The 13,689-nt window shown below is 53.4% G+C and overlaps 1 protein-coding gene across 4 annotated transcripts in view; it reads right to left on the bottom strand.

Moving 5' to 3' along the window:
* Positions 1 to 13,689, bottom strand: part of agap3 (ArfGAP with GTPase domain, ankyrin repeat and PH domain 3) — a 70,764-nt gene that overhangs the window by 41,287 nt on the left and 15,788 nt on the right. For all 4 annotated transcript variants that reach the window (XM_031903622.1, XM_031903620.1, XM_031903624.1 and 1 more), the window contains exons 3-7: positions 11,126 to 11,213; positions 9,165 to 9,250; positions 7,596 to 7,737; positions 339 to 473; positions 114 to 241 (exon numbers count right to left, since the gene is read on the bottom strand). In XM_031903622.1, coding sequence (XP_031759482.1) covers positions 114 to 241; positions 339 to 473; positions 7,596 to 7,737; positions 9,165 to 9,250; positions 11,126 to 11,213 — 579 coding nt within the window. The remainder of the gene's footprint in view (positions 1 to 113; positions 242 to 338; positions 474 to 7,595; positions 7,738 to 9,164; positions 9,251 to 11,125; positions 11,214 to 13,689) is intronic.

The raw sequence follows: 13,689 nt of genomic DNA, 5'->3' as shown, positions 1-13,689 counted from the left end.
GTGGCACTACCATGGCACAAGCAGGCGTGGCACGGCACAAGAAGGCATGGCACAAGCAGCACCAAGCCAAACATGGCACACGTGTGGCACTCAGAAGACAGACTGGCACGTACCTGGTTTATGTGCATGGACGGTATGGAGGCGGCTGACACAGATGAGTGGCTGGGGGAGTTGGGCAGAGACTTGCATGGACCAATGGAAAGCTGCTGCTTTTTGCGGATAGCCACCACCTTCTGCGCCACTGTGGGACAGAGAGTAAGGGGAGAAGTGAGGAACCCGTAGCAGTAGGCACCACAATACAGCTCCCCCATCTGCCCACACCCCTGCGCCGCTCTCACCATCCTGAAAGACACGTTCCACATTCAGCCCATAGGTGGCGCACGTCTCATAGTAAGTGCAGCGCTTCAGGTCATTAGAGAGCTTCCGTGCCCGCGAGTCGTCTATCACCCGAGGATTCGTAGCACTAATGGCATCTGGGGGGCAAAGAGAAACACAGCTCTGGGTAAGGGTAGGGCAAATACGCAGTAGCCTGTGCGCCCGTCACAATCATACCCCTCATACTACAGGGGGGGCCGGGGGATGAGGGGCTTAAGAACAAAAGGCAATAACAATAGGAGGCATTGAGGCAGGGGAGAGGGAGGAGAACATGGCATGATGGGAAATGGTAGAACATAAAGGGTTAGAGAGTGAGAGGGACATGGCATGATGGGAAATGGTAGAACATAAAGGGTTAGAGAGTGAGAGGGACATGGCATGATGGGAAATGGTAGAACATAAAGGGTTAGAGAGTGAGAGGGACATGGCATGATGGGAAATGGTAGAACATAAAGGGTTAGAGAGTGAGAGGGACATGGCATGATGGGAAATGGTACAAACCGGATTCCAAAAAAGTTGGGACACTAAACAAATTGTGAATAAAAACTGAACGCAATGATGTGGAGGCGCCAACTTCTAATATTTTATTCAGAATAGAACATAAATCACGGAACAAAAGTTTAAACTGAGAAAATGTACCTTTTTAAGGGAAAAATATGTTGATTCAGAATTTCATGGTGTCAACAAATCCCCAAAAAGTTGGGACAAGGCCATTTTCACCCCTGTGTGGCATCTCCCCTTCTTCTTACAACTCTCACTGTGTGGCACCTCCCCTTCTTCTTACAACTCTCACTGTGTGGCATCTCCCCTTCTTCTTACAACTCTCACTGTGTGGCATCTCCCCTTCTTCTTACAACTCTCACTGTGTGGCATCTCCCCTTCTTCTTACAACTCTCACTGTGTGGCATCTCCCCTTCTTCTTACAACTCTCACTGTGTGGCACCTCCCCTTCTTCTTACAACTCTCACTGTGTGGCACCTCCCCTTCTTCTTACAACACTCACTGTGTGGCACCTCCCCTTCTTCTTACAACTCTCACTGTGTGGCATCTCCCCTTCTTCTTACAACTCTCACTGTGTGGCATCTCCCCTTCTTCTTACAACTCTCACTGTGTGGCACCTCCCCTTCTTCTTACAACTCTCACTGTGTGGCACCTCCCCTTCTTCTTACAACACTCACTGTGTGGCACCTCCCCTTCTTCTTACAACACTCACTGTGTGGCATCTCCCCTTCTTCTTACAACTCTCACTGTGTGGCATCTCCCCTTCTTCTTACAACTCTCACTGTGTGGCACCTCCCCTTCTTCTTACAACTGCCACTGTGTGGCACCTCCCCTTCTTCTTACAACTCTCACTGTGTGGCATCTCCCCTTCTTCTTACAACACTCACTGTGTGGCATCTCCCCTTCTTCTTACAACTCTCACTGTGTGGCATCTCCCCTTCTTCTTACAACTCTCACTGTGTGGCATCTCCCCTTCTTCTTACAACTCTCACTGTGTGGCATCTCCCCTTCTTCTTACAACTCTCACTGTGTGGCATCTCCCCTTCTTCTTACAACTCTCACTGTGTGGCATCTCCCCTTCTTCTTACAACTGCCACTGTGTGGCATCTCCCCTTCTTCTTACAACTCTCACTGTGTGGCATCTCCCCTTCTTCTTACAACTCTCACTGTGTGGCATCTCCCCTTCTTCTTACAACTCTCACTGTGTGGCACCTCCCCTTCTTCTTACAACACTCACTGTGTGGCACCTCCCCTTCTTCTTACAACTCTCACTGTGTGGCATCTCCCCTTCTTCTTACAACTCTCACTGTGTGGCATCTCCCCTTCTTCTTACAACTCTCACTGTGTGGCATCTCCCCTTCTTCTTACAACTGCCACTGTGTGGCACCTCCCCTTCTTCTTACAACTCTCACTGTGTGGGCATCTCCCCTTCTTCTTACAACTCTCACTGTGTGGCATCTCCCCTTCTTCTTACAACTCTCACTGTGTGGCACCTCCCCTTCTTCTTACAACACTCACTGTGTGGCATCTCCCCTTCTTCTTTACAACTCTCACTGTGTGGCACCTCCCCTTCTTCTTACAACACTCACTGTGTGGCATCTCCCCTTCTTCTTACAACTCTCACTGTGTGGCACCTCCCCTTCTTCTTACAACACTCACTGTGTGGCATCTCCCCTTCTTCTTACAACTCTCACTGTGTGGCATCTCCCCTTCTTCTTACAACTGCCACTGTGTGGCATCTCCCCTTCTTCTTACAACACTCACTGTGTGGCACCTCCCCTTCTTCTTACAACACTCACTGTGTGGCACCTCCCCTTCTTCTTACAACACTCACTGTGTGGCATCTCCCCTTCTTCTTACAACTCTCACTGTGTGGCACCTCCCCTTCTTCTTACAACACTCACTGTGTGGCATCTCCCCTTCTTCTTACAACACTCACTGTGTGGCACCTCCCCTTCTTCTTACAACACTCACTGTGTGGCACCTCCCCTTCTTCTTACAACACTCACTGTGTGGCACCTCCCCTTCTTCTTACAACACTCACTGTGTGGCACCTCCCCTTCTTCTTACAACACTCACTGTGTGGCATCTCCCCTTCTTCTTACAACTCTCACTGTGTGGCACCTCCCCTTCTTCTTACAACACTCACTGTGTGGCATCTCCCCTTCTTCTTACAACTCTCACTGTGTGGCACCTCCCCTTCTTCTTACAACTCTCACTGTGTGGCATCTCCCCTTCTTCTTACAACTCTCACTGTGTGGCATCTCCCCTTCTTCTTACAACTCTCACTGTGTGGCATCTCCCCTTCTTCTTACAACTCTCACTGTGTGGCATCTCCCCTTCTTCTTACAACACTCACTGTGTGGCACCTCCCCTTCTTCTTACAACACTCACTGTGTGGCATCTCCCCTTCTTCTTACAACACTCACTGTGTGGCACCTCCCCTTCTTCTTACAACTCTCACTGTGTGGCATCTCCCCTTCTTCTTACAACACTCACTGTGTGGCACCTCCCCTTCTTCTTACAACTCTCACTGTGTGGCATCTCCCCTTCTTCTTACAACACTCACTGTGTGGCACCTCCCCTTCTTCTTACAACTCTCACTGTGTGGCATCTCCCCTTCTTCTTACAACACTCACTGTGTGGCATCTCCCCTTCTTCTTACAACACTCACTGTGTGGCACCTCCCCTTCTTCTTACAACACTCACTGTGTGGCATCTCCCCTTCTTCTTACAACACTCACTGTGTGGCACCTCCCCTTCTTCTTACAACTCTCACTGTGTGGCATCTCCCCTTCTTCTTACAACTCTCACTGTGTGGCACCTCCCCTTCTTCTTACAACACTCACTGTGTGGCATCTCCCCTTCTTCTTACAACTGCCACTGTGTGGCACCTCCCCTTCTTCTTACAACTCTCACTGTGTGGCATCTCCCCTTCTTCTTACAACTCTCACTGTGTGGCATCTCCCCTTCTTCTTACAACTCTCACTGTGTGGCATCTCCCCTTCTTCTTACAACTCTCACTGTGTGGCATCTCCCCTTCTTCTTACAACACTCACTGTGTGGCATCTCCCCTTCTTCTTCCCAACTCTCACTGTGTGGCATCTCCCCTTCTTCTTACAACTCTCACTGTGTGGCATCTCCCCTTCTTCTTACAACTCTCACTGTGTGGCATCTCCCCTTCTTCTTACAACTCTCACTGTGTGGCACCTCCCCTTCTTCTTACAACACTCACTGTGTGGCATCTCCCCTTCTTCTTACAACTCTCACTGTGTGGCATCTCCCCTTCTTCTTACAACTCTCACTGTGTGGCATCTCCCCTTCTTCTTACAACTCTCACTGTGTGGCATCTCCCCTTCTTCTTACAACACTCACTGTGTGGCACCTCCCCTTCTTCTTACAACTCTCACTGTGTGGCACCTCCCCTTCTTCTTACAACACTCACTGTGTGGCATCTCCCCTTCTTCTTACAACTGCCACTGTGTGGCATCTCCCCTTCTTCTTACAACTCTCACTGTGTGGCACCTCCCCTTCTTCTTACAACTCTCACTGTGTGGCACCTCCCCTTCTTCTTACAACACTCACTGTGTGGCACCTCCCCTTCTTCTTACAACACTCACTGTGTGGCACCTCCCCTTCTTCTTACAACACTCACTGTGTGGCATCTCCCCTTCTTCTTACAACACTCACTGTGTGGCACCTCCCCTTCTTCTTACAACACTCACTGTGTGGCATCTCCCCTTCTTCTTACAACTCTCACTGTGTGGCATCTCCCCTTCTTCTTACAACTCTCACTGTGTGGCATCTCCCCTTCTTCTTACAACACTCACTGTGTGGCACCTCCCCTTCTTCTTACAACTCTCACTGTGTGGCATCTCCCCTTCTTCTTACAACACTCACTGTGTGGCACCTCCCCTTCTTCTTACAACTCTCACTGTGTGGCACCTCCCCTTCTTCTTACAACACTCACTGTGTGGCACCTCCCCTTCTTCTTACAACTCTCACTGTGTGGCATCTCCCCTTCTTCTTACAACACTCACTGTGTGGCACCTCCCCTTCTTCTTACAACTCTCACTGTGTGGCACCTCCCCTTCTTCTTACAACACTCACTGTGTGGCATCTCCCCTTCTTCTTACAACTGCCACTGTGTGGCATCTCCCCTTCTTCTTACAACTCTCACTGTGTGGCACCTCCCCTTCTTCTTACAACTCTCACTGTGTGGCACCTCCCCTTCTTCTTACAACACTCACTGTGTGGCACCTCCCCTTCTTCTTACAACACTCACTGTGTGGCACCTCCCCTTCTTCTTACAACACTCACTGTGTGGCATCTCCCCTTCTTCTTACAACACTCACTGTGTGGCACCTCCCCTTCTTCTTACAACTCTCACTGTGTGGCATCTCCCCTTCTTCTTACAACACTCACTGTGTGGCACCTCCCCTTCTTCTTACAACTCTCACTGTGTGGCATCTCCCCTTCTTCTTACAACACTCAACAGCCATCTGGGGAGCGAGGAGAGCAATTTCTCAAGTTTAGGAATAGGAATGCTCTCCCATTCTTGTCTAATACAGGCCTCTAACTGTTCCATCGTCTTGGGCCTTCTGTGTGGCACCTTCCTCTTTATGATGCGCCAAATGTTCTCTATAGGGGAAAGATCTGGGCTGCAGACTGGCCATTTCAGTACCCGGATCCTTCTCCTACGCAGCCATGATGTTGGGATTGGTGCAGAATGTGGTCTGGCATTATCTTGTTGAAAAATGCAGGCTCTTCCCTGAAAGAGATGACGCCTGGATGGGAGCATATGTTGTTCTAGAACCTGAATATATTTTTCTGCATTGATGCTGCCTTTCCAGACATGCAAGCTGCCCATGCCACACGCACTCATGCAACCCCATACCATCAGAGATGCAGGCTTCTGAACTGAGCGTTGATAACAACTTGGCTTGTCCTTGTCCTCTTTGGTCCGGATGACATGGCGTCCCAGATTTCCAAAAAGAACTTTGAATCGTGACTCGTCTGACCACAGAACAGTCTTCCATTTTGCCACACTCCATTTTAAATGATCCCTGGCCCAGTGAAAACGCCTGAGCTTGTGGATCTTGCTTAGAAATGGCTTCTTCTTTGCACTGTAGAGTTTCAGCTGGCAGCGGCGGATGGCACGGTGGATTCACTGACAATGGTTTCTGGAAGTATTCCTGAGCCCATTCTGTGATTCCCTTTACAGTACATTCCTGTTTGTGGTGCAGTGTCGGGGCCCGGAGATCCCGGGGATCCAGTATGGTTTTACGGCCTTGACCCTTACGCACAGAGATTGTTCCAGATTCTCTGAATCTTCGGATGATGTCATGCACAGTTGATGATGATAGATGCAAAATCTTTGCAATTTTTCGCTGGGTAACACCTTTCTGATATTGCTCCACTATCTTTCTGCGCAACATTGTGGGAATTGGGGATCCTCTCCCCATCTTGGCTTCTGAGAGACACAGCCACTCTGAGAAGCTCTTTTTATACCCAATCATGTTGCCAATTGGCCTAATTAGTGTTATTTGCTCTTCCAGCTCTTCGTTATGCTCAAATTTACTTTTTCCAGCCTCTTATTGCTACTTGTCCCAACTTTTTGGGGATTTGTTGACACCATGAAATTCTGAATCAACATATTTTTCCCTTAAAATGGTACATTTTCTCAGTTTAAACTTTTGTTCTGTGATTCATGTTCTATTCTGAATAAAATATTAGAAGTTGGCACCTCCACATCATTGCATTCAGTTTTTATTCACAATTTGTTTAGTGTCCCAACTTTTTTGGAATCCGGTTTGTAGAACATAAAGGGTTAGAGAGAGGGACATGGCATGATGGGAAATGGTAGAACATAAAGGGTTAGAGAGAGGGACATGGCATGATGGGAAATGGTAGAACATAAAGGGTTAGAGAGAGGGACATGGCATGATGGGAAATGGTAGAACATAAAGGGTTAGAGAGAGGGACATGGCATGATGGGAAATGGTAGAACATAAAGGGTTAGAGAGTGAGAGGGACATGGCATGATGGGAAATGGTAAAACATAAAGGGTTAGAGAGTGAGAGGGACATGGCATGATGGGAAATGGTAGAACATAAAGGGTTAGAGAGAGGGACATGGCATGATGGGAAATGGTAGAACATAAAGGGTTAGAGAGTGAGAGGGACATGGCATGATGGGAAATGGTAGAACATAAAGGGTTAGAGAGAGGGACATGGCATGATGGGAAATGGTAGAACATAAAGGGTTAGAGAGTGAGAGGGACATGGCATGATGGGAAATGGTAGAACATAAAGGGTTAGAGAGAGGGACATGGCATGATGGGAAATGGTAGAACATAAAGGGTTAGAGAGTGAGAGGGACATGGCATGATGGGAAATGGTAGAACATAAAGGGTTAGAGAGAGGGACATGGCATGATGGGAAATGGTAGAACATAAGGGAATTAATAGGCAGTAGAACAAGGGATGCTGGGAGTTGGATGAACAAGGGATGCTGGGAGTTGGATGAACAAGGGATGCTGGGAGTTGGATGAACAAGGGATGCTGGGAGTTGGATGAACAAGGGATGCTGGGAGTTGGGAGAGCCCAAGGGATGCTGGGAGTTGGGAGAGCCCAAGGGATGCTGGAAGTAGGATTCAGGAATGATGGGGGGGGGGTAGGTGGGAAGCACATACACAAAGGGGGCAGAACATGGAGTCACCTTGGGTTCCTACCAGCACCATCGGTACGTCGGCCGTATTGCGGTAACTGGACAGGCGCGCGTAGTAATTAAACACTGTCTGAAAGCTGATCTCATCCTCCAGACTGAACACAAACACCACGGCATCTACCCAAGCTGCAAACTGGAGCAGAGCAGGGGTAAGTAGGTACAGGGGTAAGTAGGCACCGAGAGAGGGGCAGGGCTAAGTAGGCACCGAGAGAGGGGCAGGGCTAAGTAGGCACCGAGAGAGGGGCAGGGCTAAGTAGGCACCGAGAGAGGGGCAGAGGTAACTAGGTACAGAGAGACAGAGAAAACACTTCCCCAGGGCATGAAATGAAGCTCCCGGGTACAAGCCTTATACCATCCCAAACATGGGGGGCATACGAGACGTGGGGGCAGAGGCACCTATAACCGACACCCCCATGGAACTGCTGCTACTCTGTACGTGGGGCAGAGGGGTAGCTATGCACAGACTGATATGTTGTACCTCCTGCCGGCGCTGCTGCCACCGGCAATCCCCAGATTATCTGCCCGCGTGTGCAGCCCGTGGGGTGAATATGTGCCCCACAGCCCATGGGTGAATATGTGGGTGCCAGACTGTGCCCCGCAGCCCGTGGGGTGAATATGTGGGCGCCAGACTGTGCCCCGCAGCCCGTGGGGTGAATTTGTGGGCGCCAGACTGTGCCCCGCAGCCCGTGGGGTGAATATGTGGGCGTTAGACTGTGCCCCGCAGCCCGTGGGGTGAATATGTGGGTGCCAGACTGTGCCCCGCAGCCCATGGGTGAATATGTGGGTGCCAGACTGTGCCCCGCAGCCCGTGGGGTGAATATGTGGGCGCCAGACTGTGCCCCGCAGCCCGTGGGGTGAATTTGTGGGCGCCAGACTGTGCCCCGCAGCCCGTGGGGTGAATATGTGGGCGTTAGACTGTGCCCCGCAGCCCGTGGGGTGAATATGTGGGCGCCAGACTGTGCCCCGCAGCCCGTGGGGTGAATATGTGGGCGTCAGACTGTGCCCCGCAGCCCGTGGGGTGAATATGTGGGCGTCAGACTGTGCCCCGCAGCCCGTGGGGTGAATATGTGGGCGCCAGACTGTGCCCCGCAGCCCGTGGGGTGAATATGTGGGCGCCAGACTGTGCCCCGCAGCCCGTGGGGTGAATATGTGGGCGCCAGACTGTGCCCCGCAGCCCGTGGGGTGAATATGTGGGCGTCAGACTGTGCCCCGCAGCCCGTGGGGTGAATATGTGGGCGCCAGACTGTGCCCCGCAGCCCGTGGGGTGAATATGTGGGCGTCAGACTGTGCCCCGCAGCCCGTGGGGTGAATATGTGGGCGTCAGACTGTGCCCCACAGCCCATGGGGTGAATATGTGGGCGTCAGACTGTGCCCCACAGCCCATGGGGTGAATATGTGGGCGTCAGACTGTGCCCCGCAGCCCGTGGGGTGAATATGTGGGCGTCAGACTGTGCCCCGCAGCCCGTGGGGTGAATATGTGGGCGTCAGACTGTGCCCCTTTTCTCTACCACAGTCACACTACACTATCACCAGGGGGACCCCAGCCATGTGACTGCTTACCTGCATCTCTGGGGGCCCTCCTTCATCTCTGATCAGCAGCAGATAGCTCTGTCCGTCAACCACAATCTCTTTCTTAAACCTGCCCCCTGCGCAGAGAGACACAGCCGTGAGGGGGGGGTTCCGCCAATCAAACCCCTGGGGTCTTGCATCCCATAATAGCCAAACACACAGGTATGGGGGGTCCTGTATCCCATAATAGCCAAGCACACAGGTATGGGGGGGTCCTGCATCCCATAATAGCCAAACACACAGGTATGGGGGGGTCCTGCATCCCATAATAGCCAAGCACACAGGAATGGGGGGGTCCTGCATCCCATAATAGCCAAGCACACAAGTATGGGGGGTCTTGCATCCCATAATAGCCAAGCACACAGGTATGGGGGGGTCCTGCATCCCATAATAGCCAAGCACACAGGTATGGGGGGGTCCTGCATCCCATAATAGCCAAGCACACAGGAATGGGGGAGTCCTGTATCCCATAATAGCCAAGCACACAGGAATGGGGGGGGGTCCTGCATCCCATAATAGCCAAGCACACAGGAATGGTGGGGTCCTGCATCCCATAATAGCCAAGCACACAGGAATAGTGGGGTCCTGCATCCCATAATAGCCAAGCACACAGGTATGGGGGGGTCCTGCATCCCATAATAGCCAAGCACACAGGAATGGGGGGTCCTGTATCCCATAATAGCCAAGCACACAGGAATGGGGGGGGTCCTGCATCCCATAATAGCCAAGCACACAGGAATGGGGGGGTCCTGTATCCCATAATAGCCAAGCACACAGGAATGGGGGGGGGTCCTGCATCCCATAATAGCCAAGCACACAGGTATGGGGGGGTCCTGCATCCCATAATAGCCAAGCACACAGGAATGGGGGGGTCCTGCATCCCATAATAGCCAAGCACACAGGAATGGGGGGGGTCCTGCATCCCATAATAGCCAAGCACACAGGAATGGGGGGTCCTGCATCCCATAATAGCCAAGCACACAGGAATGGGGGGGTCCTGTATCCCATAATAGCCAAGCACACAGGTATGGGGGGGTCCTGTATCCCATAATAGCCAAGCACACAGGAATGGGGGGGTCCTGTATCCCATAATAGCCAAGCACACAGGAATGGGGGGATCCTGTATCCCATAATAGCCAAGCACACAGGAATGGGGGGTCCTGCATCCCATAATAGCCAAGCACACAGGAATGGGGGGTCCTGTATCCCCATAATAGCCAAGCACACAAGTATGGGGGGGTCCTGCATCCCATAATAGACAAGCACACAGGAATGGGGGGGTCCTGTATCCCATAATAGCCAAGCACACAGGAATGGGGGGGGGGGGTCCTGTATCCCATAATAGCCAAGCACACAGGAATGGGGGGGTCCTGCATCCCATAATAGCCAAGCACACAGGAATGGGGGGGTCCTGTATCCCATAATAGCCAAGAACACAGGAATGGGGGGGTCCTGCATCCCATAATAGCCAAGCACACAGGAATGGGGGGGTCCTGCATCCCATAATAGCCAAGCACACAGGAATGGGGGGGGGTCCTGCATCCCATAATAGCCAAGCACACAGGAATGGGGGGGTCCTGCATCCCATAATAGCCAAGCACACAGGTATGGGGGGGTCCTGCATCCCATAATAGCCAAGCACACAGGAATGGGGGGGTCCTGCATCCCATAATAGCCAAGCACACAGGAATGGGGGGGTCCTGCATCCCATAATAGCCAAGCACACAGGTATGGGGGGTCCTGCATCCCATAATAGCCAAGCACACAGGTATGGGGGGGTCCTGCATCCCATAATAGCCAAGCACACAGGTATGGGGGGGTCCTGCATCCCATAATAGCCAAGCACACAGGTATGGGGGGGTCCTGCATCCCATAATAGCCAAGCACACAGGTATGGGGGGGGTCCTGCATCCCATAATAGCCAAGCACACAGGTATGGGGGGCACCCTCACCTTCAGGGGACTCCTCCTGTACGTAAGTGCCCGTCAGGTACCGATGCACCAGCGCCGACTTCCCACTCGACAGATTTCCCACAATGCCCTGCAGGGGAAAGAGCAGAACATAATGGCACCCTGTTACCCCTACAGGCAGGCCAGATACCCCTTATGGGGCCCCCAGTAGGACAACTGCACCTTCTCCTGCCCACAAGACTTAGGGATAAGTTGCCCCATTGCCCTGCTCTTTATTGGCCAAAGATTAACCCCCCCTCACCCAGCATGCCCATGGGGGGGGGGGGGGGGAGAGCAGCCTAGGGTGCCAGGGGCAGTTTGGTTGGGTTTTCTAGCTTTATAGAGAGTTAGGCGTGGGCACTAGGGGGCACAGAGCCAGCGGGGGGACTGGGATGCCAGGCAGGGACAGGTTGGTTGGGCTATGTTGCTTTATAGAGAGTTAGGCGTGGGAACTAGGGGGCACAGAGCCAGCGGGGGGACTGGGATGCCAGGCAGGGGCAGGTTGGTTGGACTATGTTGCTTTATAGAGAGTTAGGCATGGGCACTAGGGGGCACAGAGCCAGCGGGGGGACTGGGATGCCAGGCAGGGGCAGGTTGGTTGGACTATGTTGCTTTATAGAGAGTTAGGCGTGGGCACTAGGGGGCACAGAGCCAGCGGGGGGACTGGGATGCCAGGCAGGGACAGGTTGGTTGGGCTATGTTGCTTTATAGAGAGTTAGGCATGGGCACTAGGGGGCACAGAGCCAGCGGGGGGACTGGGATGCCAGGCAGGGGCAGGTTGGTTGGGCTATGTTGCTTTATAGAGAGTTAGGCATGGGCACTAGGGGGCACAGAGCCAGCGGGGGGACTGGGATGCCAGGCAGGGGCAGGTTGGTTGGGCTATGTTGCTTTATAGAGAGTTAGGCATGGGCACTAGGGGGCACAGAGCCAGCGGGGGGACTGGGATGCCAGGCAGGGGCAGGTTGGTTGGGCTATGTTGCTTTATAGAGAGTTAGGCGTGGGCACTAGGGGGCACAGAGCCGCGGGGGGACTGGGATGCCAGGCAGGGGCAGGTTGGTTGGGTTTTCTAGCTTTATAGAAAGTTAGGCGTGGGCACTAGGGGGCACAAAGCCAGCGGGGGGACTGGGATGCCAGGCAGGGGCAGGTTGGTTGGGCTATGTTGCTTTATAGAGAGTTAGGCGTGGGCACTAGGGGGCACAGAGCCGCGGGGGGACTGGGATGCCAGGCAGGGGGCAGGTTGGTTGGGTTTTCTAGCTTTATAGAAAGTTAGGCGTGGGCACTAGGGGGCACAAAGCCAGCGGGGGGACTGGGATGCCAGGCAGGGGCAGGTTGGTTGGGCTATGTTGCTTAATAGAGAGTTAGGCGTGGGCACTAGGGGGCACAGAGCCGCGGGGGGACTGGGATGCCAGGCAGGGGCAGGTTGGTTGGGCTATGTTGCTTTATAGAGAGTTAGGCGTGGGAACTAGGGGGCACAGAGCCAGCGGGGGGACTGGGATGCTAGGCAGGGGCAGGTTGGTTGGGCTATGTTGCTTTATAGAGAGTTAGGCGTGGGCACTAGGGGGCACAGAGCCAGCGGGGGGACTGGGATGCCAGGCAGGGGCAGGTTTGGTTGGGCTATGTTGCTTTATAGAGAGTTAGGCGTGGGCACTAGGGGGCACAGAGCCGCGGGGGGACTGGGATGCCAGGCAGGGGCAGGTTGGTTGGGTTTTCTAGCTTTATAGAAAGTTAGGCGTGGGCACTAGGGGGCACAAAGCAGCGGGGGGACTGGATGCCAGGCAGGGGCAGGTTGGTTGGGCTATGTTGCTTTATAGAGAGTTAGGCGTGGGCACTAGGGGGCACAGAGCCGCGGGGGGACTGGGAATGCCAGGCAGGGGCAGGTTGGTTGGGTTTTCTAGCTTTATAGAAAGTTAGGCGTGGGCACTAGGGGGCACAAAGCCAGCGGGGGGACTGGGATGCCAGGCAGGGGCAGGTTGGTTGGGCTATGTTGCTTTATAGAGAGTTAAGCGTGGCACTAGGGGGCACAGAGCCGCGGGGGGACTGGGATGCAGGCAGGGGCAGGTTGGTTGGGCTATGTTGCTTTATAGAGAGTTAGGCGTGGGCACTAGGGGCACAGAGCCAGCGGGGGGACTGGGATGCCAGGCAGGGGCAGGTTGGTGGGCTATGTTGCTTTATAGAGAGTTAGCGTGGGCACTAGGGGGCACAGAGCCAGCGGGGGGACTGGGATGCCAGCAGGGGCAGGTTGGTTGGGCTATGTTGCTTTATAGAGAGTTAGGCGTGGCACTAGGGGGCACAGAGCCGCGGGGGGACTGGGATGCCAGGCAGGGGCAGGTTGGTTGGGTTTTCTAGCTTTATAGAAAGTTAGGCGTGGGCATAGGGGGCACAAAGCCAGCGGGGGGACTGGGATGCCAGGCAGGGCAGGTTGGTTGGGCTATGTTGCTTTATAGAGAGTAGGCGTGGGCACTAGGGGGCACAGAGCCAGGGGGGACTGGGAATGCAGGCAGGGGCAGGTGGGTTGGGCTATGTTGCTTTATAGAGAGTTTAGGCGTGGGAACTAGGGGGGCACAGTG

This window comes from Xenopus tropicalis, chromosome 6 (genome assembly GCF_000004195.4).
Source record: "Xenopus tropicalis strain Nigerian chromosome 6, UCB_Xtro_10.0, whole genome shotgun sequence".
NCBI classification, from domain to species: domain Eukaryota; kingdom Metazoa; phylum Chordata; class Amphibia; order Anura; family Pipidae; genus Xenopus; species Xenopus tropicalis.
Note: the sequence above shows the minus strand (reverse complement) of the source record. Positions and strands in the feature narration are given on the sequence as shown.